The sequence below is a fragment of the Camelus bactrianus genome, chromosome 6 (genome assembly GCF_048773025.1).
Source record: "Camelus bactrianus isolate YW-2024 breed Bactrian camel chromosome 6, ASM4877302v1, whole genome shotgun sequence".
Classification (NCBI taxonomy): Eukaryota; Metazoa; Chordata; class Mammalia; order Artiodactyla; family Camelidae; genus Camelus; species Camelus bactrianus.
Genome location: NC_133544.1, coordinates 72323754 through 72351666, shown reverse-complemented (window position 1 = coordinate 72351666; position 27913 = coordinate 72323754). Strand labels below are relative to the sequence as shown.

Below are 27913 nucleotides of genomic sequence, written 5' to 3'. Positions count from 1 at the left end.
GGGGGGCCGCTCCCGCACTCGCGTAGTGGAGGCGGGGGTGGCGGGCCGGGCTTGGCTGGCTGTGGCCGGCTGTGATGCCCAGCGCGCGTATTGATTTTGCGCCCTGTTAATGCAGCACCCCCAGTAACTGGTTCCAAAGTCCTGCTGGTCCCCGCCCCAGTTCCTTGAAGCAGAGCAGGGAGCAAGCAGCGACCCCGCTGAGGACTCCCAAGCTCTTGCCCACCCTACCCAGGGACGCCTCCAAAATGTTTAGCAGATCCCCATTTCCCGGCTCTAAAACACATACTCCAGAGATTCCTTCAGTGCGCAGGAGATAGGGACAGGAGACCCCTCTGGTGCGCTGCACAATCCTGCCTCCCCGACTGTAATTCCTAGTACAGCGGGGGAACCTTTCGTTTCTGTGGCTTTGTAGGTAAATCTGTAAAGGAACTGAGCGCTTGTCTGGCTGAGTGCCAGGCCTGGAGAGACTTAAACCAACGGAATCTGGCAATCAGTTCAGAGAGCTGCCCGCGAAGCTGAAGAGCCGCGGTGCACGTGCAGGAGATGACGGGGCAACACCTCGGGCAAAAGAAACTTCCCCGCACTAGCTACCAAAGAGAGAGCAGCGAGTTCACCACCACGCATACACGCTCTCATCTGGATATACCAAAATCTGACAGCTCAATATTCTATATCTGCCTTGTTATGATTGGTTCTCTAAGAAACAAAGCAAAACAAAGACAGCCTGTAACCTTCCTTCCCTGGTCCTTGAAAAATCTTCACTTTACTGAAGGGCACTTACAGGGCACACTCTGTGACTCCAGTATTATGTGGAGAGAGGTAAGGGAAACAGGAAGTTGTGATCCCAAAGGATCCTTACTGGTCTAATTTATTATGCTGTACTCTCTACTCCTGTATTTTCTACCTCCAGAACCGACAACAGTTTAGCTGGAGATATAAGACATACTCCTGTTTAACAAAGGATATGTTAAACTGACAAAACAATTAATGCCCAGGACATTTCTCCCTACAAATTAGGGAGAAAAAGATAAATCAATAGAAGAAACATGGGCAAATGATTCGAACAGGCACTTTTCAAAAGAGAGTGGAAATGGCGAAGAAACATAAAACATGATGTTCAGTATCATTAGAAATCCCAGAAATGCAAATTAAACCACAATGAGATACTGCTTTACAGATTTGCAAAAAATAAAATAAAAATTTATAAGCATCACTTATTCATGAAAATGTCTAACAATTGAAACATTACTGTTGGGTTGCAAATTGTTATGGTTGATACAGTCACCTTGGGAAAAATGTAGTAATCTAGTAAAGCTTAAGACACATCACTGTGACCCACCAAACCTCTCCTAGATAAACTTAGGAAAACTCACTGCATCAGGATACACATACGAGAATATTCATAACAGCACTGTGTGTAATTAGCAAGAAACTGGAAACAGTCTTTATGGCCATCAGAAGTGAAGAAGTTTTGGGTTGATTCATACAATGGAAACTACAGCAACAGAAAATGATGAATGAAAAAGCAAATCTTGGAAAAATACAGAATAATTCTATTTACCTAAAGGTCTGCAAACATGCAAAATTAAAAATATATGGTTTGGAACTAAAAACATCTGTGGTCAAATTATAAAGAAAAGGAAATAATAAATGTAATATTCAGGGTAGTGGTTACCTCTGAAAGAAGGGAAAGGAATGGGATGGAGACAATCTTTATTCAGTTTTTATACATGTATGATAAATATTTTGTAGCCATTAAGTATTTTATAAGAACAGCTTTTTAAAGTGTCAAGTGCCTTAGAGTTTAGGCACAAGAGGTTAAGGTCACCATCCCAAGGCATATATCGCCTCTGAAAAGAGCCGGGTACCTGAGGCTCTCATATTCTGGGCAGAGAGCAGGACAGGGGTTTGGGGTCTGCTCTGTTCTCTTCTCTCAGGCTGGGCTGTGGAGGGTTGGGGAGGAGACAGAAGGGCAGTGCCTATCTCACAGGGCCAGGGATTTATTATATTTGCAAAACTGGTCTGCAGATAAGGCATAAGATAGAGAGCTCCACGGAGAATCACAACCTCCACTGCTGATTGTCCTGGCAGACATGCCTGCGAGATAACATCTTTTAATATCCAGGGGAAATGAATTCCCTTACTTGGTCTTCCTATCTGGGCCCGCCTCTTGTCACAATCAGTTAGTTGATCTGGCAGATCTTCCTCCCCTATAAAAAGAGGAGAAATTGCTCTACAACTCAGCTTTTCATTATGAAAGTGAAACTGTGCCCACGGTGTTAACAGAGGCTGGTGACTAGCAGAAATTCTTGAACCTTTTACAGAATGACAGATAGGGGAACAGCTTGTTAAAACCCCTCTGCTTGTAAACTGCCTTCACTGATTAAGCTAGCTTTAATTGCATACCCTCCAAGTATCACGTAGCCTAGGTAATATGTCACAAGACTCCTTAACCACTCCTATAGATTCCTCTGTAGTATGGATTGCTATAGTAACAGGGGCTTAAGTTGTTTTTTAGGAACTTGGAGTCAGCTCTTGTCCAGTTTGAGCTGGTTGGGACCACGAACCGTAAAATGGGGTGTGTGCAGGTGTCCAATGAACAAGTTTTTTGGTGGAGGGAGGAAGCAGTTAGGTTTTTTTAATTTTCAATGGAGGTGGTGGGGATTGAACCTTGTGCATGTTAGGTACGCACTCTACCACTGAGTTATATCCTCTCGCCTTCCAGTGAGCGACTTTTTGACATAAGAGGGCCAAAAACTCCACCCTCAGATCATGTAAGTACCTCCTCTGAAGAAGCATGTAATCTAGATATGCCTGTGCAGAACACCATTTACCTCACATTTTCTCTACCTCCAGTCACCTTTCCCCACACCTAAGACGGCTGTTTCTTTACCTACAAGTATCTCAAGGCCCCTGCCTTCAGGGAAGAGGATCTGAGATTTGTTCTCCTATCTCTTGGCTAGACTGCCTTGTGAATAGCCTCTTTGTCTGCTGCAAACGTCAGCATCTCAGCGTTTGGCTTGCTGTGAGTGGGGCAAATATATCTGGTTTGGTAACAAAAGCATCATCAAAGTGGCAGGGGCTGGATATTGGTCGTTCCTTATTTCCTTCCTTCCTCCATTCAGCTTTTATGGATGGCTTTTGCATTAGAACTGTGCTAGGCATGAACCTCATCCTGGAAAAGTGAGCAGTCCAGTGGGTAGATAGACTAGAAAGCAAATAATCATGGAATCAAGTATAACAGAGTAGAGAGAACCAAGCCTCAAGAACTAAGAAGGACAAAATAATTCCATTAAGGTAGAGGTCTGGAAAGGTTTCCCAGAGGAAGTGAGTTTTTATTCCCTCCAAAGTAAAGACAACATATTTTCTTATTACAAAAGAAATATATGTTTATTTCAGAAAAATGAGGAAAAATACAGAAAATATATTAAAAACACTCTTTTCTCCTCACCAAGACAATATAGTTAATTCCTTAGTGTATCTCGAGGTGTTAGTCAAACCGAATCCTTAAAAATGAGTAGGAGGTATTGGTGAAGTTCTATTCCTTAGGCTGTGGGATGGGTACCTTAAGATTTTAAATGATTCTTTACAATGTACCTATACATCAAGTCTACTCTTACATGTGTAAAATACATGTAAAATATTCCACAATTTAAAAGTAAGTAATTATAATATGTAATGAAGGATTGGAGGAGGACTGGTCTAGATATTTTGGCTCCCATTAAACTAAAATTTAACTCTTAAGAATTGCTGACAATAAAATTGGAACCATAGTCTATAAAAACATTTATTTTTAGTTTCTAAAATTACAAGTTGGGGGAGGGCATAGCTCAAGTGTGGAGCGCATGCTTAGCATGCAGGAGGTCCTGTGTTCAATCCCCAGTACTTCCCCCCAAAATAAACCTAACTACCTCCCCTCTGCCAAAATAAAAATAATTAAATAATACAATAATAAATAAATTTTAAAAATGCTTAAAAGTGATTTCCTTTAAAAAAATTATGAGAAGTTGCATAGAATCATAGGAGTAAATAGAATTATAAAAGAAACTATGGGCCACGGATGGGCAGAAAAAAATGATTAACACAGGTTAAAAAAAGCTGAAATAGTATCTGAATCAATTTAAGCAATCTGAGATCAGCCCAAGTTTCAGCCTCACCCAAATGTTAAAGTATGTTATCGTTAGAGGAATGAATTTAATTTACATTCTGGAAATGGAAAAGGTTGTAACCCTGTCTTTGATTAATGTAATAACGACAGTGTAAGGTTTAAGATTTTTTTGTGCTGGGGTGTGCATCTATAAAATAGGTTTTTAAGTGTCAACTGGCAAAAGCTGGTCCTGGGAACTGAGGGACTTCTTGTGGATAGCCAAAATTTATTTGTTCTAATTTAAACTGCAGAGGCGCTATTGTCTAGTGCTTAGTCAATAGTTTGAGTAAAAATGCATAAATAAATTAAGCTGAAAACAAATAAAGTCTGAATTATGACCGAGTGTTAAGGAAAGGTGGGAGGTGTGGCGTTTTCCAGGTAGAGAAAGGGGCATTCTAGGCAGAAGGAGCAGTAGACGCGCAAAAGTAGACAACACATCCCGGGAACACTAGGTAATCTGGTGTGACTGGAGGAAAATGGAACCTCAGCTGGCCAGACTATGCGGGTTACTGTAGAGCATCCGGCCCAAGAAGTCTCCCAGCTTTCCCCTTTTCCCCGCTTGTACCCCATTCCCGGTTTCCCTTTCCCGCTCTCTGCTGGCTCCGCCCCTCCGACAATACCCGTATCCCCGCCCCCTGGGAAAAGCGCTGGGCCGGAGGCGGAGCCTCGGTGGTCGCCTTACCACACTTTCCTATAGGCGAGCGGGGGTTGATGGTTGGCGCCGTTTGATGACGTCACGACCACTGACAGCGCGAGGTGGCGGTGCTGCCTCAGTGGTGAGCCGCGGGGTGAGTATGAATTGAGCTCCCGACTGGCCAGGGTCCCTTCACAGGTAGCGGCGGGGAGGCCAAGAGTTTGCAGCGTCGTGAGGCTGGGAGAGGAGTTTGGAGGCCCAGGAGCCTGTCTCCGGAATCAAGGTTAGGGGGCGTGTTGGCGGGGAGGCTGCGTCCAGGCGGGGTCCGAGGCGCAGTAGTCAGGCCCAGCGGGCTCGCAGAAACCTTAGGGTCCTGACTGGGGTGAGCGTGGTAGGAGCTCAGAGTCTGGGCAAGGGGGTTATTTCCAGGGGTTCGGCCTTGGGTATGGGTGGACCCTAACTCACGAATCTCTCTTCCCCACTCTCACGCGCTTGCTCCGGTGGCTCGCGCGGGCTGCAGGTGCAGCATGTCTGGCCTGGGGGCCTTGGGTGGCGCCCGCGCCGGGCTGGGATTGTTGCTGGGCACCGCCGCGGGCCTTGGATTCCTGTGTGCCCTTTACAGCCAGCGGTGGAAACGGACCCAGCACCATGCCCAGAGACAGAACCAAAACCAGCCCAACTCCCTGGACTATACGCAGACTTCAGAGCCCGGACACCAGGGTAGGAGCCCGTTCCCCGAGGCCGCAGTGACTGCTGACCGTTCGGCCTGGGATCAGGGCTGCCTTTAGCAGAACCTGTGGGAAGGGGGAAAGAGTAGGAGGGTGGGAGTGGGTGCGATGCTTGAGAGTTTCACGTTTGGGGAAAGCTTATTGAAAAGGAAAAGCAGCCTTTCTCTTCTGTACTCTCCCCTGTAATCCCAGGAAAGTATATTGTAAAAAGGCTTAGCTTTCACTTTTAGTTCTGGCGATGGGAGTGCTATGTATGTATTAAAGGCACTTGCTTAGTGTGGGTGAGGTGTTTTAATAAGTAGAGGAAGATTCCAAAAGAAGGCAAAAGGAAAAACTAATCCTGTAGGAATTAAAATTTATGAGCTTTATGTAGTAAATTAGGTTTTAAAAATTGAAGGCACCTTGGAGACTTGTCTAGTCCAGGTTTTTTAAATCCTTCTTAAGAGGAAGTCGAGATTTAAAAAGATTGTGTAACTTTCCCCAGGTGGTTACAGAGCAAGTAAGTGGCTGGATCGGGCCGGGTCACCTGGCCTGTTGACTTCCCACAGCATTGGCCTAGGAGTGCACTTACTGCAATTGAAGCTGAATATGGCTGGGAGCCAGCCACAGCTGAAATGGGTAGTGCTTTCAGCTTTGCGAAGCTTTCCTGTTAACTCATTGGAGTGAAGCATCTAGGGCTGGTTCAGACCACTCCCCTCTCATTTGTGTGATAAAAGAGCATTCAGATTATCTTGCCCCCTGTTAATTGGGAACAGGTGTTTTCTCTGATTACCAAGTGCCAGATGGTTTGGAAAAGTTAGTTTTTGAAGAGTCTTCAGAGTTATCACCTTAGATTGCAATTGTTTCTCAGCATTTTATAACCTGGTGGTAACCAAGTATTGCAGGTGTGCTTGTCCTTTTCCTTGTATTTTGTTTGTAATTTCTTAGCAGTAGTCTTTCTTCTACTGAGGCTGGAAAGAAAGTGGCCACATTCCCAGGGATCTTTCTTGCTTTACATACTGGAACATTGTTGGATGTGTATTGTAATCTAAGACTGTTAGTAGATTTCCATTAACAGCTTTATGCTTGCTTGGACTGTGGATCCTGCCTTCCTGGCTTCTTTCCTGTTTTTACATTTTCCAGTCCACTTGCATTAGGTAGCTATCAGTTTTCTAGCATTTACTCTTAGAATTTACCAAGAGCTCAGTTCAGGGCTTGGCAATGGTGTTTTTCCAATGGGGTTTGAGTGGGCTTTTTCCAGTGTACCTCTTCTCTCAGTAACTGCCCCTTTTTTCCTTGCCTCTCTCAGATGATACTAAATGAAGTTCTTGAGAGGAACTGAGTTTTCTTTGCTATTCTTTGTGAAGTTAAAAATCAGAATTTGAGTGAGCTCAATATTAGTTTCCCTGTGTGGTTAGTACTGACTTCCTGGGATTTGGGAATGATAAATAGTCAGGTAAAGGGTTTTCTTTTACTCTAGCAGGGCAGCTGTCCTGTCTTCTGGGTACTGCACCCTTGCTAACATTTTACACTATCTGCTGTGGCGTGCAGTACTGCAGAAGAGCTGTGGTGTGTAAGGTTTTTGGAAGAGATGGCCCTTGTTTAGAGATTGGAACCTTGATTTTTTTTTTTAATTTTTATGTATCATTACCTGGGACTTGAACTTATGTTGAACAAAGACTCAAAGTTTTTGTAAATTGAACTCCAATGAGAAGAAAGTGTTCTTGAATTCTGGGTGCAAGTTCTTTTCCTCCCTCTATCCCATGGGCGTCACTGTCTCCTGTCCTCCTGCCTTCAGTGAGGCCGTTGCGGGCAGTCCCAGGTGAGGCTGGTGATGCTGCGGTGCTGCATGGCCTTCCGCGAGAAGGGCAGGAGGAGGTGCTGGACCGCCTGGAGTTCGTGCTGAGCAGTCTGGTGGCGCTGCGGCGGGAGGTGGAGGAGCTGAGGAGCAGCCTGCAGGGACTTGCTGGGCAGATCGTAGGGGAGGTCCGGTGAGTAATGCAGCCTCCTCTGCTGCCTTGTCCCCCACACCCCAGCTTTTCCCCACCCCTTCAGCTTTTTCAGCCTTTGCTGTGTGTGTCTAAGGATGAAACCAGTTTTATAGCTTCTCACCTAATTGGCAGGGAGGCCGCATGCTTGAGTCCTTGCCTTGCACGTGTTCCTTGAGGCTTTTGGGCCCCTAGGGTCTGTTATAGCAGCTGAAACGCTTTGTTTTGACTAACGTGGTCTGCCGTGCAGGCTGGGTCCAGGGAGCTGCCCTTCTTGCTCTCCTGAGGGTAGAGACCCAGGATTTTCTCTGCTCTTGGCCCTGTAGTGAACAGCAGTGATGAGAGCTTCCCTCCCGGTAAGGGGAAAGGCAGGCTGGTTGGGGCCTAATGGCACCTTCTAGCAAGGGGCCTGCTTTTCAGATCCCACATAGAAGAGAGCCAGAAAGTGGCTCGGCGGCGAAGATTCCTGTTTGCCCGGGAGAGGAGCGACTCCACCGGCTCCAGCTCTGTCTACTTCACAGCCACCTCGGGAGCCACGTTCACAGATGCCGAGAGCGAAGGCGGGTGAGTCGTCTCTCCTGGAGACACTTGTGGCTTCAGCCAGGTTATGTTTTGTAAAAGCAATGGTTATAATGGAAAATTCACATCAAGCTACTGTAAGTAATTTTTGGAACAAGGTAAGGGTATAAATAAATGAAATACAGAACAGTTGGAATAAGAAGAAACCATCCACCTGAGTCATCCAGACAAACGGCAGTGCTGACAGTGGTTATTGCTGGCATGTGTTGTTTTCCTCTGAGTAGGTCTGTTTTTTATATAGTTATTATGTCTTTTATTTTTGTTTTCTGTAACATTGGTTGGGCGTTTTCCTTCACTGAGTGGCTGAGCCAGGTCTACAGAGCTCTCTAAGCACTCAGCGTGCTCCCTCCCTCGGGAAGTTCTCTTCCCGCAGGGGAGCCTCGCCATCTTTACACGTGGGTGGGTGGTGACGGACCTGAGTAACTGGTGGCCCGGCAGGTCTGACCATAGGCCTTACTGTGAGACAGGGCAGCAGGCAGGAGTCTGGGGGACAGCCTCCAAACTTGATCAGGCTAAAGGCTTTTTGATTTTAAACCACTAGTGCCATTTTGAAACCTTGTTCCCAAGGATGGAGTCTGAATGAATATCTTTGTGTCGGTGCCCGATGCTGTCATTGGCAGCATCTGCCCTTGTCCACTGCGAGGTCCAGGTGGCCTGCCTGAGGTCTAGAAGCAGCTCTCTCCTTGGTGGCCTCTGCCGACCTTTCTTCCTCCTCAAGGAACAGACTGGCTGAGTAAACAGTCAAGCCTTCTGTCAGGTCAGAGTGACTAGTTTACCTGTATGCACGTGGAAACTAGAAGTTAAACCAGCCATTTAGGATGATCTTCGCAGCGTTGTCCCTCTTGAGCTGAAACACCATGTTAACTACTGTTTATTCTTCTGGGACAGACACTGCAGAGCACTTCAGAGGTATTTCCTCACTTAATCCTCACAAGGGTCCTGTAACATAGGTGCTGTCCTGTTTCTCAGACAGAGCCTTGAGGCTTAGCGGGGTCTGCCGCCTGCTGCCTAGGGGTGGACAGCTCCTGAGTGCAGGCTCAGCCACACTCACCTGCGGTCTGCAGCACAGCTTGGCCATCAGTCGGCGCAGGAGGACAGGCTGCCGGCAGCCCTGGGCAGTTCTTCCCCCTGACTGAGAGCTGCCGCAGCTCACAGCCCTGGGCACCGTGCTCTGTTCCGGACATATTCCTCAGAAACCACAGCCTTGTTTTCTTGTTTGAGTCATTATAGTCTCCTGCCTCTCCTCATTTACTTTTCAGAGAAAATTTGGAGTAGTATTACTCTTGTTCCACGTCACTGCCATTGGGCATCTGTGCTGAACTTGGTAACTGATCAGGTGCTTCTTGAAACAAGTGAAGTCTTGGTAAAGACCTTTAGTCCTCCATTCACGGCTACTGTTGCCTGGTTGTCTGATCCCCATGATCTGTATTCTTAAGGGACCTTTTCTGTTTAATTTATCCAATACCTCTGGGCTGAGACATGCTTCCAGAGGACTGTGATAAAGGGAGCAAAAATGAAATTAATATTTGACACATCTGGATTGAAATAACGGATGAAATAGTTGATAGTAGGCCCTCAGATGTAAGGAGCATCTCTATACAACCCAAGGAAGGAAGTCACTTGGGTGGAGAATTGACAGTTGAACCTTGTGAGAGTGTAGAACAGAGAGAGTTCACAGCTCTGCCCAAACCCGGATATAGAACTCAAAGCTCTTAGTGATGATTTTAAGAAATTGTACAAACTTCTGGGGGCACTGAGAGCCAGAGTGATTAACCAGGGAAACTTGTGGGTGCTTTACTGCTTGGGATGCTCAGTGGGGCTCCCAAGACCATGAAGAGCAGGACAGGGCTGCCAGCCAATTGTAATGGCATGAGAGGAAGGAAGGCTTTCTTAATTACAGCTCCAGCAGGCTCAGCCCCATGACCAGTCCTGTGGCACGTGGAAGCCATCGGTGCTTCATGGTTCCAGACTCTGGTTTAGCTGGCTGCTATCTGGAGCAGTGGCCACAGTGAATCATTCATTTTGCCATGGTCATGGTCGAGGGAGAATTCTGGGAGGAGGCCACAAACTCTGGAATGACTTTGAACATATGGGCCCCTGGGAAGGAGCGCTTCCATGAGAGATGAAAACACAAGATGTGATGGGCTACTCTACTCCACTGAAAGCTGTGTTCCCTCTTTCGTCCAAATAAAATAACAACTTTGAGCTCCCAGGGGATCGACTGAACACAGCAGTCAGAATAAGTGTGTAGGTCCGTGAGCTTTTCCCCTGAGCATTGTACCAAACACAACTTTAGTTCCCTCCCTGTCAAAACCCAACTTGCCCTAAAGCACCAGCTTCTCCGGCAAGCCTTCCCAGGCTTCCCAGCCAAGAGGGACTGCCTGCAGCCTCACCACCACTCCTTCTTGGGCATTTATCACCTCATTCTGGTTAGTCTTATCTTCCCACCACTGACAGCCTTTCGGGCTTAGGGCCCATGCCTGGTTGTCTTTGAATGCCTCAGCACAGCACCTCTAATGGGGCTTAGGATTAAAAGAAAGAAACTTAATTGCCAGGAAGGGATGTGTGTGTAACTGGGTCCTTGACCACTGCCTTGTGGGGTCTCCTCAAGGAATAGGGTTGGGCAGCTCTGGGCTCCTTGCTTTGAGGGAACCTTGGGTCCTCAACGCACTGTGGGAACAGTGTGTCCTGCCTGAGTGCACAAGTCAAAAGGGCCTTTTCAAAGGTCCCTGCCAGACCCTGACTCATCTCAAACGCTGCTGGGCATGTTAAATAAAAGAGCTGTCCATTTTTCTCTGGTGGGTTTCTCCAGAGGCTGGGTTGGTGGCCCCAGAAATGTGAGAGAATGGGTGAATATCAAGACAGCAGCCCTTGTAGCTCTTGGCACGTGATAAATCTCTTCTCTAGCCCTGGAAGTCAGTACTCACTCAACAAGAGTTTGCCTGCCTACCGCATATCAGGCAGCAGGGTTGCAGATGTGAGGCAGGGCTCCTTGAAGAGGGGCTGAGGTGTAATAAAAGGCCTCCCCACCAGACTAGCCTCACTAAAGCCTCTCTGCCTCACAGGGCTCTACCAGCTCTCACTCTGGGTGGCAATGAGGTCCCTCCTGATCTCTCCTTTTCCTTGTCCACGTCAGCTCCCTGGCCTTTAGGACTCAGAGGGTTCACAGCATTACAGGACCTTCCTCCTGGCCCAGCTCCCTGGAGAGACTGCTGATGCCTGTGCTCTAGCAGGAGTAGAGCACGGGTCCCTCCCCAGGAGATTCCTGATTGGCCGAGGCAGCCTTCAGCTGAGCAGGCAATAGGGTCACCCCTTCTCTTTGCAAGGGGAGGTGATAAGACCCAAGCTCACACCCCAAATAACCCATTTTGCTTTTGGGCCTGGCTGGGCTGAGTGGAGGCAGTGGTAGACTCTGATTTTTTTTTAAAAAGAATTTTTTTTTAATGGAGGTACCAAGGATTGAACCCAGGACCTCATGCTTTACCACTGAGCACAGTGCTACCTGCCCTCATAGACTGATTTGTCAACTTTTTCATTTGGGGCAAGTTATTGTCCAAGCCTAGGAACTGGTAGGGAGTTTCTCTGGGCTGTCCTGTGTGGTCTTGCGCATCACCACCCAGGTTGGTTGTGAAACCTGATAATCACTTTTCCTTGTCCCTTTAGTTTCTGAGGCTTTTATTGCAAATTGCTAGAGAGAAGAGATACTTGCATAACCTCTTTAAAAAGCAAGGTTAGGAAGGTTTTAAATACCTTGTAAGTTCCTGTAATAGATGTTCTTGGAGCCCCTTTGTTAGATGAGTCTGAAAGCTCCTTTATAAAGCAGCAGCATGGATGGAGTGGGCATCAGGTCTGGTTGCTCACTTGCCGCCTCCTGGAACCTGCCCGCCTGGCATCTCTGGCTGGCTGGATGAGGACAGCACTTCAGCCTACAGCCTTCAGCCCCTGACTTTAGGCTGTGGTGACTTTATTTGTACGCGTCTCCCTCATCTCTCCTTCAGGTCTTATTTGTTCCAGCCATAGGGATCCTACTTCCTTATTCCAGGACAGAGGAAGGCTTATCCCTAAATGACCTGAAGATCTTCTGTGCTTTGGAACTTCCTGGCTCTGACGGAAACTGCTTTCCCTTCACGCCGTGTGGAGAGCTCTTTGGTGTCTGGTTGTGACCTCTGGAAGCCTTACCTTCTCTGCTCTGGTTCAGTTGGCAATTAGGGAAAATACCGTAATTAGCTGCTGGTGGAGGCCAAGATCAAAGGGAAACTTGGCTTCCTCTTCAGTGGGTACATCAGGGTTGGGGTCCCTGGGAGACACCTGGCTTACAGAGGCCCCACAGATACCTTCCCGAGGGCTTCTGTCCACATCTTCCTCCTTTCCTGCTTCCAGCTGTAAAGTGGCCCCTCCCTACCCCTGGCAAGTTCCCAAGGGCTGCTCTTGTTGTGGTTTAGGTTTGGCTGCTGACTTGGGACAGAGGTATACATTCAATTGAGAAAGAAAATGCGGCCTGATGGCCGCAGAGGCTGGCATCCACCCATGTTGGTTCTGACAGTGCATTTGGCTGATAAAGCAAAAATGATTGACAAACCCTCAGCCTGGGGAGCTATCTAGCTCAGGATATCAGCTCCACCTACATCTTAAGGTTTTTATCTTAAGCACTTATTTCTTTATAAGAAGAATATATGCTCAGTATAGCAATCATATATAATACTAAAATACAGGGGGGAAGTTACTTCCTCTACCCTGAGAGATCTACTGACATTTTGGTTCATACCTTTCTAAGTTTTCTCTTTTTCTCTATTTTCTGGCAGACTTGGTGGTAGCTGAGCAGGGGATTCTCATATTGGCCTCTGACTGTCACAGGGCCCCAGTCGGTCACTCTTCCCCTTCTGGATTATTTCCCCAGCCCATAGTTCCCATTGGAAGCTTTCTCAAGGCCTAATTCCTACCCCTAATTGGGGGGAATGGTTCTTATTTGGGGCTTTGGACAATAGTGCCGTGGAGAGTGCCTCTTGTGGGTGGATGCTAGACCCTAGAGGCTCTGAGGCTAAGTAATCCCTTCCCTTGACCCTGTCACTTTGTTTCTCTGCCACAGTTACACAACAGCCAATGCTGAGTCTGACTATGAGCGGGACTCTGAAAGAGAGAGTGATGATGACGGAGAAGATGAAGTGAGCTGTGAGACTGTGAAGATGGGGAGAAAAGATTCTCTGGACCTGGTGGTGGAGGTGGCTTCGGGCCTGGTGTCCGCAGCCCTGGAGGCCGGAGGCTCCCCTGGTCCGGAAGATGTGCTGCCCCTCCTGCAGCAGGCAGACGAGATGCACCGGGGCAGCGAGCAGGATAAGCGGGAGGGCTTCCAGCTGCTGCTCAACAACAAGCTGGCGGTGAGGCTCCAGCTGCCTGGCTGCCCTTCCTCCGCCCCTCTGTCCCGCCCTCCCCTTGCTAACCCCTGGTGGCAGGCCACTGTGTCCCCGACCGTGAAGTGACATGGGAAGGGAAATGAGGGTGAGACGGTGAGTTCTGCACCTACCCCCCAGGGTTGTACATCCCATTCCAAGGAGGCCGAGTGCTGCCTTCCCCGCCATCGTCAGGGCAGCTGGCTGCCACCTGTAGAGCTACTGCAGAAGAGCCTCTCCTCTCACCAGGGAGAAGTGTGGAAAGAACTGGAAGGGTTTTCTCTTTTGTTTCCCTTGAGGCAGAACCAAAACTGCCTGCCCTATGTGAAGTTTTCATCACAAGTGACAGGTGTGTAGGTCACTCCACCACAATTCTCTTCTCAGGTTCACTGCCAGAATTCATGCTCATTCAGCTATAAATGCCCCCAAAGTTGGAATTTTCCCTTTTCTTGGGCATTTTCACAGTTTTTTCATTGTCAGCAAGATTTGCCTCTTGCTGTGCCTCATCACATGTTGGAGTTGACCTTTCCTCCTCATGGTATAAAGCCAGAGTGCCCTCAGTCTGCGGGTTGTGCAATCTGTATCTAGAGATAATGTCATCAGCCACCGCGGGTGAGAAGTCCTGTGTGGGTGGCCTGATATCAGTGTTTATGACACACTCAACGGTAGGGTGTGGGGAGAAGGCCAGAGCCCCGGTTCTCTGCAGCTGAGAGAAAGGGGCTCACCCCTCTGTCTGGTTTGCAGCATGGAAGCCGGCAGGACTTTCTCTGGCGCCTGGCCCGGGCCTACAGTGACATGTGTGAGCTTGCTGAGGAGGCAAGTGAAAAGAAGTCCTATGCTCTAAGTGGTAAGTGCTGACAGGTCCTTGGTGGGAAGGTGGCTGCATGATGCCGAGGGTGGAGTCGGTGTTCAGCCTGAAGCCCTGGGAACCACCAAGACACAGGCGGTCAGGGCAGCTGTGGCTCAGCTACCACAGGGATAGAGTGGCTCCCAGAGACTCCCTGCTTCCTCCAGGAGACAGAGCAGTCTCTGTTGCTCTGCACATCACGGCGCTTGCGTAACACAGGCGTACATGATTTCAGGAGAGCAGTTGACCCTTGAACAACGGGTTTGAGTGGCACGGGTCCACTTATATGCAGATTTTTTTCCATAGGAAATACTGCAGCACTGCACAGTCCACGGTTGGTTGGACCGAGGACAAAGAGGGCCAACTATAAGTTATTTGTTAATTTTCAGCTGCACAGAGGGCTGGTGCCCCTATTGCCCACGGTGCTCAAGGGTCAACTGTGGTATCATATTAGCACAATTCTTTGTTGTCATTCCTCAACTACAAAGGGCAAAACCTTTCTTAATCTGAGGTTTTCTGCTTCTGCTTAGGTCTAGTTTCAGTTATGGAGCCTGTGGGGCAGGTGTTTAAGAATATAATGAGTGGTGTATGTTTGGTGAGCGCCTGTAAGGAGCAGTTTGGGGGAATATTGCTGGTTTAGAAGTCCCTGGAGTCTACTTAGCAACTCTGTTGTCAGAGTGTGTACCTGGGGGTGTAGGGTACACATGACTTGTGCCACGTTTAGGGCCCGTCCTCTGTCACGAGGTCACTGAGAACCCTGGGGCTTTAAAGAGAGGCTGGTTTTATAGGGAAGATGATGCATCCTGCCTAACTACACACCCTGAGTCAGGCACCATCAGTGGACTTCCAGATCTTCTGGTTCAGTTATTCAAAGTTAACTATCTAAGTGGATCTGTCTGCTTTCCCACTTCTGTAAGTACAGCTTTGCAAACACTGAATCTTTGATAATGTAGAATCTGACTGTACCTCAGGATCATTGTTCTTGACAGTTGTAGAATTCTGCCAGTATAGAAAGAACAGGCCAATTGAGCTGAATGTTTGTTATAGATCTTCAGAAAAATCCCCAGAAGCTGTAACAAAAGTTGTTTGCTTAATTACTGTTTGCCTCTTCCTTTTTAAAAGTTTCTACTTCCCCTCTAAAATTTCAGGTGAGGATTCTTATCAGCCCTTGGGGCTGATTTTTGGACTCTTGGTAATCAACAACACCCTTTCCTTTCCCTTTGGATCATCTCTTAGTATTACAGCCAACAGGAACCCTGAAGGTGGAGACGGGGCAGTGGTTAGAGCAGCCACAGCCAGCACTGGTCTGGTCTGGCTTCCCGAGCTTAGCAGCCTTGGACAGGTCTGTTCCTGCTGGAGGTCAGGTGACTATGGAGCGTCTTTAAAGGCTCTGCTCTGGGATTCTAGCTTTTTAGGACCATCCTTACTGGATCTAAAGTACTTCATTTTGTCTTATCTCTAGAAGTTAGGACCACCAGGAGGCGGCAGGAACTGGTTGCCTTATTCTTCACTGTTAATTTCCTAGTGTGATAGTGCTTTGAAGGGGGCAGACAGGAGTCCCCTATGAGACAGTGTCCCTCAGCGGTGGGGCGTGTGGTCCTTCCACTTGGATAGGGGAATGTAGGATTCTCATCTGCAGTCTTTAAATGTGTTTGTTGAATATACAACATTATACCGTGATTACTATCAATTAAGGATGAGGAAACATTCAGATTAGACAGCCTACCACCTCAACACATTACTTTTGTTCCATTATCTTTGTGTTCCCTTCCAGTCCCTCTCCATTTTAATCAGATGCCCCATTATGCAGTGTGTTCTTTTCTCCAGTGTGTAGGCATGAGGGTCCTCAGCGGGAGGGTTCCAGCTCCTTGACATTCTAGGGGACCCTTGTCAAGAGCTTGCATGTATTTAGGCTTTGATTTCTGTTCTGTGCTTAGAAACTTGGGTAAGACTACATTAAAGTCACCTCTGGTCATACTTCAGTCCATCGGGCTTTGGTGAGGAGTTCTGGCCTAGAGCCATGATTGATGTTCCTAGATCATGGGTCCTCTTGAGAACTTGATAAAAACTGTGGACCTTCTTCTCAATAAAATGCACCTATACCTAAAATTATATACAACTTCAGAGGGATTCATGGACACCCTGAAGCCTAGCTACAGACCCCAAGTCAAAAGCCCTCCAGGGCAATGGTCTACTGGGGACAGTTTGATTGCTTTTGAGTCCTTTTATATTTGAAATGCTTTGAGCACATCAGGTAGGTGTTATAAAAATCAGGTACCTGGGGAAGTTGACAGAGATAGGGAAAGCAAGGTGAGTAGAGGGGAGAGCAAGGTGAGCAGCTATTTGCAGCTCTTCGTTCTGCTCAAGTGTGCAACTATTTACAAGTTCAGAGAGCTTAGAGCAGTCACTGTTCCCACAGCCTTTCCTGTGGAAGGGTGCATGGGAGCCCCTGTCAACCCTGAATCACTTTTGTCCTACAGGAAAAGAAGCAGCAGAGGCCGCTCTGGAGAAGGGGGATGAGAATGCTGAATGTCACCAGTGGTAATGGCACCCTGCAGGGTCCCAGGGAGAGCCAGAGTGGGTATGGGTGGAGGAGAGCCCTTTCTTTTCTCTGCCCTGGCCAAAAAGGCATTTGCCAGAGGGACCAGGAGAGGGAGCTCTGGCGCTCATTTCTTTATGCAGTCCTCCCCGCAAGCGAGGGCCCCAGGGGGCGTTTCCTTTGGGAAGTGCCTTCTGGGTGAGACAAGGGGGAAAGAGTAGAGCTTTCTTTCTGTGGAGGCTTGGAGAAATGAGTAGCTTTGTTAGTCACCTCTGGCTACAAAACTTGTGGGTTCTTGGCTCCTCAGGGAGGCTGGGACACGTGCAGTTCCATTCTCCCACACAAGCTCTTCATTCCCCTAGTTGTGATCCCTGGCTGGTGGCGGACTTTGGCTTCTTTGCTTGGCTTGCATGAGGAAAAGGAGATGTGAGCTCACCCTCAGGAAGTTCAGTAGTCAATATATTAGCTTACAAACGCATCAGCCCTGTTTGTGGCCTCACATGAGGCAAGGTTCTGCCAACTTGGATGGGTCTGGGTCAACCTGTGTCCTGGGGCCTGGTTCCAGCTCCAGAGTTTTAGTGAAAATGTTCCTTTCCCACTTCCCTACTTGCTTTCCATGGCTCTGCCCTCAGATTGTGAGCTGGGAGAGGCTGCGTTTCCTTAACTGTTGCTGAAACTGTCTCTGCAATGGTTCTTCTCAGGGGCCAGGTCACCGTTTCTTGGGCATCACAGGTGCCGCTCCCTTGGGGCTCCTGGGCTCCCAAGGATGGAAACTGACCTCATCCTCTCTGAGGTGTTCTTGGGGAACAGCTTTAGTTTGGGCTAAACAGGGAAATGAGCCTCTGGAAGTATCTGATACAAATACCACCAGATATTTAGTAAATAACATGAAAAAGCAACTTGGGCCTTGGACACTTATCAACTATGCTTCTAGAAACAATGCTGGGGGGACAGGAAATAAGACCCTTTTTTGGTGTGGGGGGGGAGTGATTAGCTTTATTTTTTATTTATTTTGGAGGAGGTACTAGGGATTGAACCCAGGACCTCATGCATGCTCAACATGCACTCACCACTTGAGCTGTACTCTCCCCTCAAGACCTTTGTTTTTAAAGGCAGGAGGGAAGCTGGCTGGCTTTCTTACCCTGGGAGGGAGGAGGAGAGGGCTGAAATTGGGGCCTTTTCTTCATTTGCTAACGTTAGAGATTCCTAGAATATCCCATCCTAAAACATCTTCCCAATGGTACACTTCCAAGGCTAACGAGACCTTTTAAGGTCTGCTTAGGAGACAAAAAGCAGTGTACTCAGGTCTTTGATGCTAATTTTTAGATACCTGCTTAAGTTTTTATGACAGCTACGGCTATGATTATGAGAAAATATTTAGGCAAGATCTCGGTCCAAATTTCAAGAGAGATTTACTGGAGAGGACCCACCTTCTTTGTACCTGTTATACTTTGACGAATTGTGAGCTTACCACTGTATTTGCTAAAGAATATGAACTGGGACCAGAAGGCTGTGAAAAGAATTCTGTACAGATGGAAATGACGCTTTCAGCTCCGAAGGTGCAGGGGCAGTGCAGTCAGACCACAGGTGGGGAGCCCGTTCCTGGCAGGGCCGGTGCTCAGCCCTCGTCCCTGAGCTTGCTGCTGCTTCCCCCTAGGTATGCAGTGCTTTGTGGCCAGCTGGCTGAGCATGAGGGCATCCAGAGACGCATCCAGAATGGCTTTAGCTTCAAGGTGAGGAAAGGCTTTTCCTTCTCTGGTGCTGGTCTAGTCCAGATTCCCTGCTCCATCCTAGCTCCTTGCAAAGGGTGTTCCTACAGCCTCTATGACTTGTCTCTCTCCCCTTAGAATCTGTAGTGTCTGATGTTAGTTTATATTTACATTTTCCCCCTTAGGAGCATGTGGACAAAGCCATTGCCCTCCAGCCGGAAAACCCCATGGCTCACTTTCTCCTTGGCAGGTGGTGCTACCAGGTAAACTCAATTTCTGGGCTTGACATAAGTGTCCTGAGACAGTGACCACCTTGCCAGGAAGAGCAGAGTATTCAGCCTGGTCTGGCTTAAGTACCATTTTTTTCTAAACGGTCATGTTAGTGGCGACTGGACCCAGCCCTATTTAGCCCTGTTTGCATAAGTACAGAACATTCAGTGTTCCTAAAGATACTTAAGTTTTTAGTCACACCTTGATCTTTTGGTGGCAGGTCTCTCACCTGAGCTGGCTAGAAAAAAAAACTGCTACAGCCTTGTCTGAAAGCCCTCTCTGTGCCACTGTGCAGGACGCCCTCCAGAGCTTCCTAAAGGTATCAGGGAAGGAAGGGGTGGACAGTAGCCAAAACTGCCAGGGTGACCTTGTTTTCCCTGAGGATGTTATTGGGAGGGGGTTTCTGGTAGAGGGCAATTTTATGTGTGCCTGTTCTATGGGAAAATCAGAACCACCTGAAGAACTTACAAAACTATGACTCATGAGTCTAGGAATCTCATCTCCAGGTTGGGGACTGGAACTCTGTTTAATAAGCTTTAGCCTGACTTAGACTTTGGGAACTCCTCACTGAAATGCTTTCTCCCTTCTCCAGGTTGAAGAACTACAGCCAGGATTTTCCAAAGCAGGAAGGGTATATATTTCCAAGGTAAATTCACCTGCCTATTTCAGCATAGGTGAAAATATGTTAATGATACTTCTGGGAACTGCTGAAAGCATACATACTCATCTCCTAGGCTCCTGGTGGTGTTTCTCACAGGTTTTCATTGTTGTCTCTTCTCAGTGCTACAGAGAACTAGGGGAAAACCCTGAAGCTAAACAGTGGATGAAGTTGGCCCTGGAGCTGCCAGATGTCACTAAAGAGGTAATACTTTTAAGAGCTTTTCTAACAATGCGCTCTTTCATTGAGTCATCAAGTGACCTTTTCAGGAAAGAATATCTTCCCCTGAGGTCTTATTTTCCTCCAAAAGTCTACACTTTTGCATGTGGGCTCTTTTGTATGTATCTCACCCAGGGGAGGAGACAGATTTCATACGCTCCAGGCTATCCTGGGGAAGTGGGAAAGACTGTAACAGCTCAGAAAGGAAGCAAGGGGCCTATTCCTGGGTACCAGTGGTTTGGGAAATGTTGGCTTACAAGTTTGAGGCCTAGTCTTATTCTCTTGTCTCCCTAGGATTCAGCTTTCCAGAAGGACCTGGAAGAACTGGAAGTAATTTTAGGAGACTAATCACATTTCAATAGCCTTTATGACTTGAGAGGGTGAAGGAAATCAGGAAACTGAGCAAGACTGCTTGAGGGAGGGGCCTGACCGCTACCATTCCCCAATTTCTTCCTATTGTCCACTGGTTAATTTATTCTAATCCCTTACCTAATCTGAAATTGGGGAAGTACATGAGGCCTGGTTCCTGTTGTTCTCTCCCTAAAGTGAATTCTTGAAAAATCAAGACTAGTATAACCCCACCTTCCTAGGGCTGAGTGTGGGTAGAGCACTAAGGCTGGCTTCCAGCTGCTGGTGAGGTGGATAACTTTCAGGAGCTAGAGGAACAACACACAGAACTCGTACTCTAATCTTTCCCACTGATTAATACTCAGCACCAAAGTATATAGTCCTAAGATCATACCCTAACCTACTAGGGTAAAAGGAAGGGTTAGGGCAGTCCATGGGTCTTGCCTCTTACCTATCATGTGGATTCAAACTGTATTCCTGGGCCGAGGGGCTGGACCACTTGGCTTCCAGAGTCCTGGCAGCTTTTTGGAACAACAGCAGTGCATAAGACTTAGGAGACTGAAAATGGTGATGTGAGGAGTTGCCTGGAATATATTTTGGTACAAACTTGAAATAAACCAAGTTAACTAGAAGTGATTGTATTCCCCTTTCTATGTTTATTTGTAATCAGTTCTTATTCTTGCTCTACATTTCCCTAGTTGTTTCCTACTATAGAGACTATTGCAGACAAATAGAAAAACAGTACCAAATGGTTTAGAATAAGTGTTTTGGTTAATACAACTTCCAAAGAAAATTTTAGTTAAATCTAAAACAGGTAGAGAGCTTATCTTAAGCTTAACAAGGTCTATTCCAACTAAGCAGGTGTTTCCCAGCCTTCTCAGGGCCAAGGGCACAAAGCCTAGTCCCACCTGAAAAGAAAATCCTACCTATGAGAAAAACTGAGACATGTTTCTAGGTCAAAGTCAATTAAATACCCTGCAGGACTAAAAGAAAGGTTAGATGCTTTTATAGAAGGAGCAAGTCCGTTCCAGAATCTGTCACTATGGTTTTATTGTATCATCCCAGGTTTGTTTTGTGGTGTAAAAATGAAAGAATACCTAGGACGTACTCTGTTCTTTAAAGTCAAGGAACAGAACTGTTTTTAAAACAAAGCTACATTAAATTGTCTTCCTACCTCCATACATACATAGTACGGTCAACACAGGCAACAGAGATCTGTACTGCCTCTCCTCCCGGTACTAGCTGAGAGGGCGTTTGAAATTGGAAGAGTTGGTTAAAACCTATCCTGAGCAGAAGTTTGAAGGGGAAGGAGTATCTCAAACCCCTGCAGTGGAATAATCTGGGCGAGTACCAGACCTATACAATACAAAACTTACAGAATCAAAACATAGGCACAGGAAAGCCAGAATATCTTGCAATATTCTTTCTCTATTAGGCTGAAGGAGAATAAACTGAATCATCTGAATGTGGGATTTCCCTTTTACATTTTCAATTTTAAAGCAATAGAAGCTGATCACCCATATCCAGTGCCAAAATAATATCATGAAGGCTGTATCTTGAAATATTCAGCTTGTACCAGAATAACTCCTATAAACAGCACATTCACTGCAAGGAACTACTTGATTAGCAGTCCCACATTGAACCTACTTACTTAAAGAGCTTCTGAAATGTTTAAGATTCCAGAACCATCCTGAATTGCTCTTAGTATTAAAAAACCGAGTAGATGGTGAAGGGCTCATGGCCCAGCAGGCTACTCAGTACCCCTTATCTAAAAACAAATTCTTATCTAAGATAATCGAAACACACAAACTTAAAACCCTGCTTCAGATTGAACAGTTTTACTGACAGAGAAAACGAAACCTGTGAGGAGACCCACTCCCTATGCCACTTAACTCAGGCATTTTTTTCAACATTATTCAGAGAAGTCAGGTCTCCCCAGGTTTAGTTCTCTTGGAGACATAAGATTGTCCAGTAGACAGCAGTTAGTCCTGAGTCAACCCCAAGGCATTATGATGTCAAAGGTACTTCATAACTACCCCCCAAACCAAAGAATTCACAGAGATTAATACACTCTAGAAGGAATAAACATTTCAGATCAGCATGTGACTACTGACCTGTCTCGTGTTTACACCATAAGAAAAGCCGATATAATAGCTGTTTTCCTGGAAGCCTTTTCCTGGCAGTCACAACAGGAAGAGGCCTGTGAAGAACCCCAGGGAGCAGTCCTCTCCATTAGGCTGAAGCACTTAAGGTTTATCACAGGAGAGAAAAAAAAAACAAGGATTCAGTCTTTGGCATCTCCCACTCCATCTGCATTGATAGCAAACATGGCTTCAGCTTCAGGAAGACAGGGAGAGTCGTAGATTTTGCAAATTCTGGTTTCCCCTCTTCCTTTTCTCAGGTACAGTCTGAGGCAAAGACACAAACCAAGCACCAAAGTTATTATACTTTAAAAACTCTATTCTTGACTACTCATGGTACATCTCAAAATTTTTTAGACATATATACTTCCTAGAAGGACTTCGGGGATCCTTCTGTATTCCTTAGGGCACTTCCAATTCGGAGGAATCCGTTTTTGCTCACCCTCCAGTGGATTTTTTATACTGAAACAACTTTTTTTTAAATAATGAGAGACATATCAATTCTTCATATTCATTCTTCCACATCTGAGGGCTTTTATTTCCTTCGTGAACTAAAAGCAAACACCTATTCTAACCAGAGCATGACAATTAAGTTAAGCAAGGGCTCCTGTATCTAAGTACAAAACAGCAGCCTTAACAGGGTTTAAATGGAAATGTTATCTTCATGTCTACTTCACAGTTAATATGACATTCCAAGATAAAGCCATCTATCCCATCATTTTACCTTGTTGTTGAGGCATGAGCAATGATATTTCCTCCAATAGGTTTTTTAGGATCTGCAGCAAACATGGCTGCTCCATCCACCTGGGCTACCACCTGGTTGGTGATCACCACTGCTACACCAAACTGACAGGGAAAGGATAAGTCATTTTTTGTGGTTATACGTTCCAAGAACCTTACTGCTGCCACCCCATCACCCACAAAGCAATGAATGACTCAAGTCTCTCTATATCTAATTGATACCTTGATGATACCAGACCCTGGTATCCTGGCCTCTGGGCAAGTCTCCTAGAACACATGGCCCCTGAAAGTAGGCATTCTCTGTTCCTACCCAACAACTTACCTCATCAGCAAGTCGCAGAAGCATCCGCAGAAACCTGGCCAAGTGCATTTGCCTGGCTGAAAGCTCACCTCGACCGGAATAGTCTGTTCTGTACAGGGCGGTGGCACTGTCTACAATTAGCAGTGCATACCTACAGGGAACATGGATTCTCTGAAGCCTGTTTCTAGGCTATGTCAGATTCTACTACCTCCCTCACTACCCTAAAATTTTATATTTATAGTTACATATTATTTACTTTTACAGAATCCATTTCTGAGTTACCCTATCGCAAAGTAAAATTTCCAACAAGTTCAGGTGGATTACAGCTTCATATTTGAACAGTAACTTGACCTAAACCACAAAGCAAGAGTGTCAAAATAGGAACTAAAACTTCAATCTCCCCATTTCTAATTCAAGCTACTATCAAACTGATCACAGCCCAAAGATTCAGGGTAAAGGCTCTGGGAACATATTCAGTATCTTCTATTGACCACATACCTGGACTCTACCATCATGGCTGATGCTTGATAAAGGAGCTGGGTCTGGTGGTCTGTGTTGAACCCTCGAGCATAAGCTACATTGTCCAGGACATCACTGCCAGAGAGGCCGTATCTAGAAGAGAACATTTTGAGGCTGCACACAGAACTCAAGACAGATGAGAAATTCATCTCTAACAATGAAATTACCTGGATGGGTAGGTAAGAAGTGGTAGTAAGAAGGCTAAAGAATATAATTCCCTTTCCATTAGGAAGCCCAGGCCAACTAGAGAGAAAGGGCTGGCAGCAGCAGCGGCTGTAGAGTAGTGCTACCTGGCAGGACTTCAGAATACATCAAACCTATTCTTTGAGGACACCTGAACTAGAATAAGAAATTTCCAAATATAAGGAAACAATGTTGTCCTGTGAAAACAAAGGACAGCATGACAGCATCAGGACTGAAACAAAAACAACGAATCAAAGATCAATTAAACAAATTCATATAAACTGCTGTTATGAGGGGAGGGCACAGCTCAGTGGTAGAGTGCCTGCTTAGCATGTGTGAGGTCCTGGGTTCAATCCCCAGTACCTCTATTTAAACAAACAAACAAACAAACCTAGTTACCTCCTCCTAAAAAAAAAACAAACAAAAAAAACCCAAAACCCAACCAAACCTGTAGTTATATAGGAATAAAACCTTCTAAGCAAGGACTTGAAACTCTAAGAGGTTTAAGAGAAATAAGTATATTTTGTCTCGTAACTAGTTCACAGTTATTATAGAATATGTAACATGTATCTACTATGGCTAAATGAGTGATACCTTAATTCATCTTATACCTCAATAATTTTTTTCCCTTTGCATTTAAAAACAGCTCCTATTTTCTTAGAACAATCTGTATTTTCTCAACTTTGTAACTGCTACGTAAAACTCGAATGCTCAAGGTGGTTGGAGCAAGACAAATTTTCATTAAATGTATCATAATGGGATCCATTTCTTCAAAGGTAGTTTGACTTATGCCTCTGTGAGTGTCTGCACTTTTATAAAAGCTTCCTTGCACCTCTCAAATTGACGTGATTCTCCCTCTTCTGCACTTTCAGAAAACTTAATTTAGGCCTTTTTATGGCACTCGTGAGGAGCTACCTGCCATTCTTTTACTAGACTACAAATTCCTTGAGGGAAAAGACTAGGCCTTTTTATCTAGCACATTTTTTAATACTTAGTAAATTCTGAATTAATGTTGATGCTTTTATCCATAACCCGAACAAAAAGAGAATCACACTACTGTAACTCAGTATTTTCATATTAATATTACCTAAAGTCATCATAGTCCAAGAGTATAATGACTCCCTTATGTAATAGTTCAAAAGACAATCTGTTTAAACAAAATCAGTGTGCTATTATTCCCTGAGAACCAAGTTTCTAGGCTTATGATAACATCAATCTTTTAAAAGAAGCAGTCTATTCTACATAGAGATTCTGATCATTACAAAAGCATAGATTGTGTCAAATCTATTTTTTGAGACCTGGCTTTAGTAAATAGTTTTCTTCTCACTTTTCCTACCCAAAAGAATAGATAAACAAAAGAATGTTCTAGAACTTGAAATAACACTGCAATAAGCTAACCCCCAATAACAGGAGATCCCACTCTACCCAAATGAATTTTCCACATCTTACAATGGATTCATATTAGACACACATAATCTTTGCACTTTCCTGGACATTTCACCTGCTATTCTTCACCATTATCAACACTGGAAGTTTAGCTCTGATATTAGGTGAATTGATGATGAATTAGGTGAGTCTGGGCATGGAGATAAGGAGATAAAGTGAGGATAGAGTTTTACCTTGGGATCCTAACCAAATGGGAATAAGGAAATAAAATTTTCTCTATTTAAATCACGACTATAAGAAAGAAAAAAGATTGAAGAGGCCTCAGTACTGTACTACACAAGTCTAGTCTTGCCTCAAGAAACATTGATATAACCAATCAGGAATGGAGATTATCTATTGCCATCAATATGGATGATTTACTAGAAAAACAGATCCATCCTGGCTTTTCTCTCAGCAGAGTTCACAAAGACGACTATGGGGATCTCTGTGCTCACATTCCTCCAGAAGCAGCACATAAATTTTCAATTTCCACAACTTGGAAAAAATTTGCTGGAAATAAGCAACTTCTCTTAGTGTTTCCAATACTTCCTTAAAGATAAGAATAATCTGGAACACTTGTAAAAAGAAAAAGTTAAATTCCTTGGCCTAAACCAGACTTAATGAATCACAATTTTCAGGAAGAGGCATGGTAATTTGCATATTTAACCAATACCTGGCACATGAAAAGATGTTCAACATCACTAATCACTAGAGAAATGCAAATCAAAACCACAATGAGCTATCACTTCACACCTGTAAGAATGGCTATTATCAAAAAGAAAACAAGTGTTAGCAAGGATGTGGAGAAAAGGGAACCGGCATGCACTGTTGATGGGAATGTAAATTGGTGCAGCCACTATGGAAAACAGTATGGAGGTTCCTCAAAAAACTAAAAATAAAACTATGAGTAATTCCACTCCTGAGTATGTATATGAAGAAAATGAAGATTCATTTGAAAAGATATATGCATCCCTATATTCATAGCAGCATTATTTACAAGAGCCAAGATATGGAAGCAACCTAAGTGCCAACAACAGATGAATTGACAAAGAAGACATGGGTGTGTGTGTATAAAATGGAATACTACTCAGCTGTAACAAAGAATGAAATGTTGACATTTGCAATAACATGGATGGACCTGGGGGCTATCATGCTTAGTGAAATAAGTCAAATACTGTATGTTATCACTTTTTTGGGAATCTAAAAAATAAAACAAACAAATGAATATCACATAACAGAAACAGACTCAAAGATATAGAGAACTAGTGGTTACCAGTAGGGGAGGGGTAAGATGAGATAAAGGTGCAAACTACTATATATAAAATAAATAAGCTACAAGGATATATTGTACAGCACAGATCATATAGACAATATTTTATAATAACTTTAAATGGAGTATAATCTATAATAATGTACACTTGAAATTAATATAATATTGTAAATCAACTATATATTAATAAAAAAATAAAGTAACTATATACACACAACTTATACAGTGCTGTATGTCAATTATATCAATAAAATTGTAAGAAAAAATTAATGGGAATTTTCATTAAAAAAATAAATAAAAACCTCAAGTGATTCTTAACATGTAAGTTTGAAAAACTCAGCTTTATCACCTCAAGGGGGTTCTGTCGTTCTCTCTCATGGTATTTAAAAGAACATTCAAAAAACGTAGGGACGCTGTAGCTGGCAATTGTGGCCATGGTTCTCAAACTTCAACAAGCATCCCAATCACCTAGGAAGTTCACTAAAACAGATTGCTGGACCCCATCCTCACAGTCTCTGTTTCTAATTCAGTATGTCTGGAGTGGATACAGAGAATTTGCATTTCAAACAGTTTCCCAGATGATGCTAACGTAGCTATACTGAGGATGACAGTCTCAGAACCCTCAAGCTACAGTCACCTGAATGTGGGTTAATATTCTTCAACAGAGCATGGCAAAAATTAATCACTGAGGGTTGTTCCTTTTTGAAAGAAAATTAGGTATTAATTAGCTTAAGGAGGCCCTGTAATTTTCTCAGAAATATAAATTTAAATACAATATACATACATAGAAATTCAGTTATAAAAATTTTTCCTGATAGGAGTGGTTAAAATGAATTAATGAAATTTCTACTTAAACATTTTTCTTTTAGTGGACAAAGCCATAAACATGACTCTAATTAATAAATGTTAATTAATTCATTAACAAATACTGAATGCTCTGTTCTAGGGCTTTGGGATACATTGAGTGATGAAAACGAAGTCCTGGTCCTCATAGCCAACATTCTACTATCCCATGTATCCTATCTGAACATTCATTTATGTTACTGGACAAAACCTTAATGATTTTATCCAAAAGAACTCTTCAACTAATAAAACAGCATACTAAAAAACTAAAAGTGTGATTTCTCTTGAACACCAAAAACAACTTTGGGAAGGAAGATACATTTTATTACACTCATCTTTAGGAAACTAAGATCAGGCTGCAAGAAGTAATTCTTAAGGGCACCCTGGGGGAGAGGAGGACGTGAGATGTTGTGGCCGGGAAAGGCGAGGAGTTGTCCTTTACTGTCAGCCAGGGACAA

General features: G+C 44.9%; 2 protein-coding genes across 5 annotated transcripts in view; one reads left to right on the top strand and one right to left on the bottom strand.

The window, feature by feature from the left end:
• The first annotated feature begins 8 nt into the window (after positions 1-8).
• On the top strand, positions 9-27696 carry RMDN3 (regulator of microtubule dynamics 3). 3 transcript variants are annotated; one of them, XM_010965149.3, is made up of 13 exons: positions 9-5064; positions 5302-5501; positions 7287-7479; positions 7897-8040; positions 13142-13430; positions 14187-14289; positions 16770-16830; positions 18486-18561; positions 18723-18800; positions 19028-19126; positions 19400-19453; positions 19589-19669; positions 27559-27696. In XM_010965149.3, the coding sequence occupies exons 2-13, from the start codon at positions 5309-5311 to the stop codon at positions 27574-27576; spliced, it is 1389 nt and encodes a 462-aa protein (XP_010963451.1). In that variant the 5' UTR covers positions 9-5064; positions 5302-5308; the 3' UTR covers positions 27577-27696. The 3 variants fall into 3 exon arrangements, with proteins under 3 accessions (XP_010963451.1, XP_010963450.1, XP_010963449.1); XM_010965148.3 differs by lacking the exon at positions 27559-27696 and adding an exon at positions 19979-20664 and having other exon boundaries at positions 9-4935; XM_010965147.3 differs by lacking the exon at positions 27559-27696 and adding an exon at positions 19979-20664.
• The window catches only part of RAD51 (RAD51 recombinase), a 28646-nt gene continuing 21401 nt past the window's right edge, over positions 20669-27913 (bottom strand). For both annotated transcript variants that reach the window (XM_045524210.2, XM_010965151.3), the window contains exons 7-10: positions 23714-23827; positions 23237-23366; positions 22898-23019; positions 20669-22440 (exon numbers count right to left, since the gene is read on the bottom strand). In XM_045524210.2, coding sequence (XP_045380166.1) covers positions 22317-22440; positions 22898-23019; positions 23237-23366; positions 23714-23827 — 490 coding nt within the window. In that variant the 3' untranslated portion in view covers positions 20669-22316. The remainder of the gene's footprint in view (positions 22441-22897; positions 23020-23236; positions 23367-23713; positions 23828-27913) is intronic.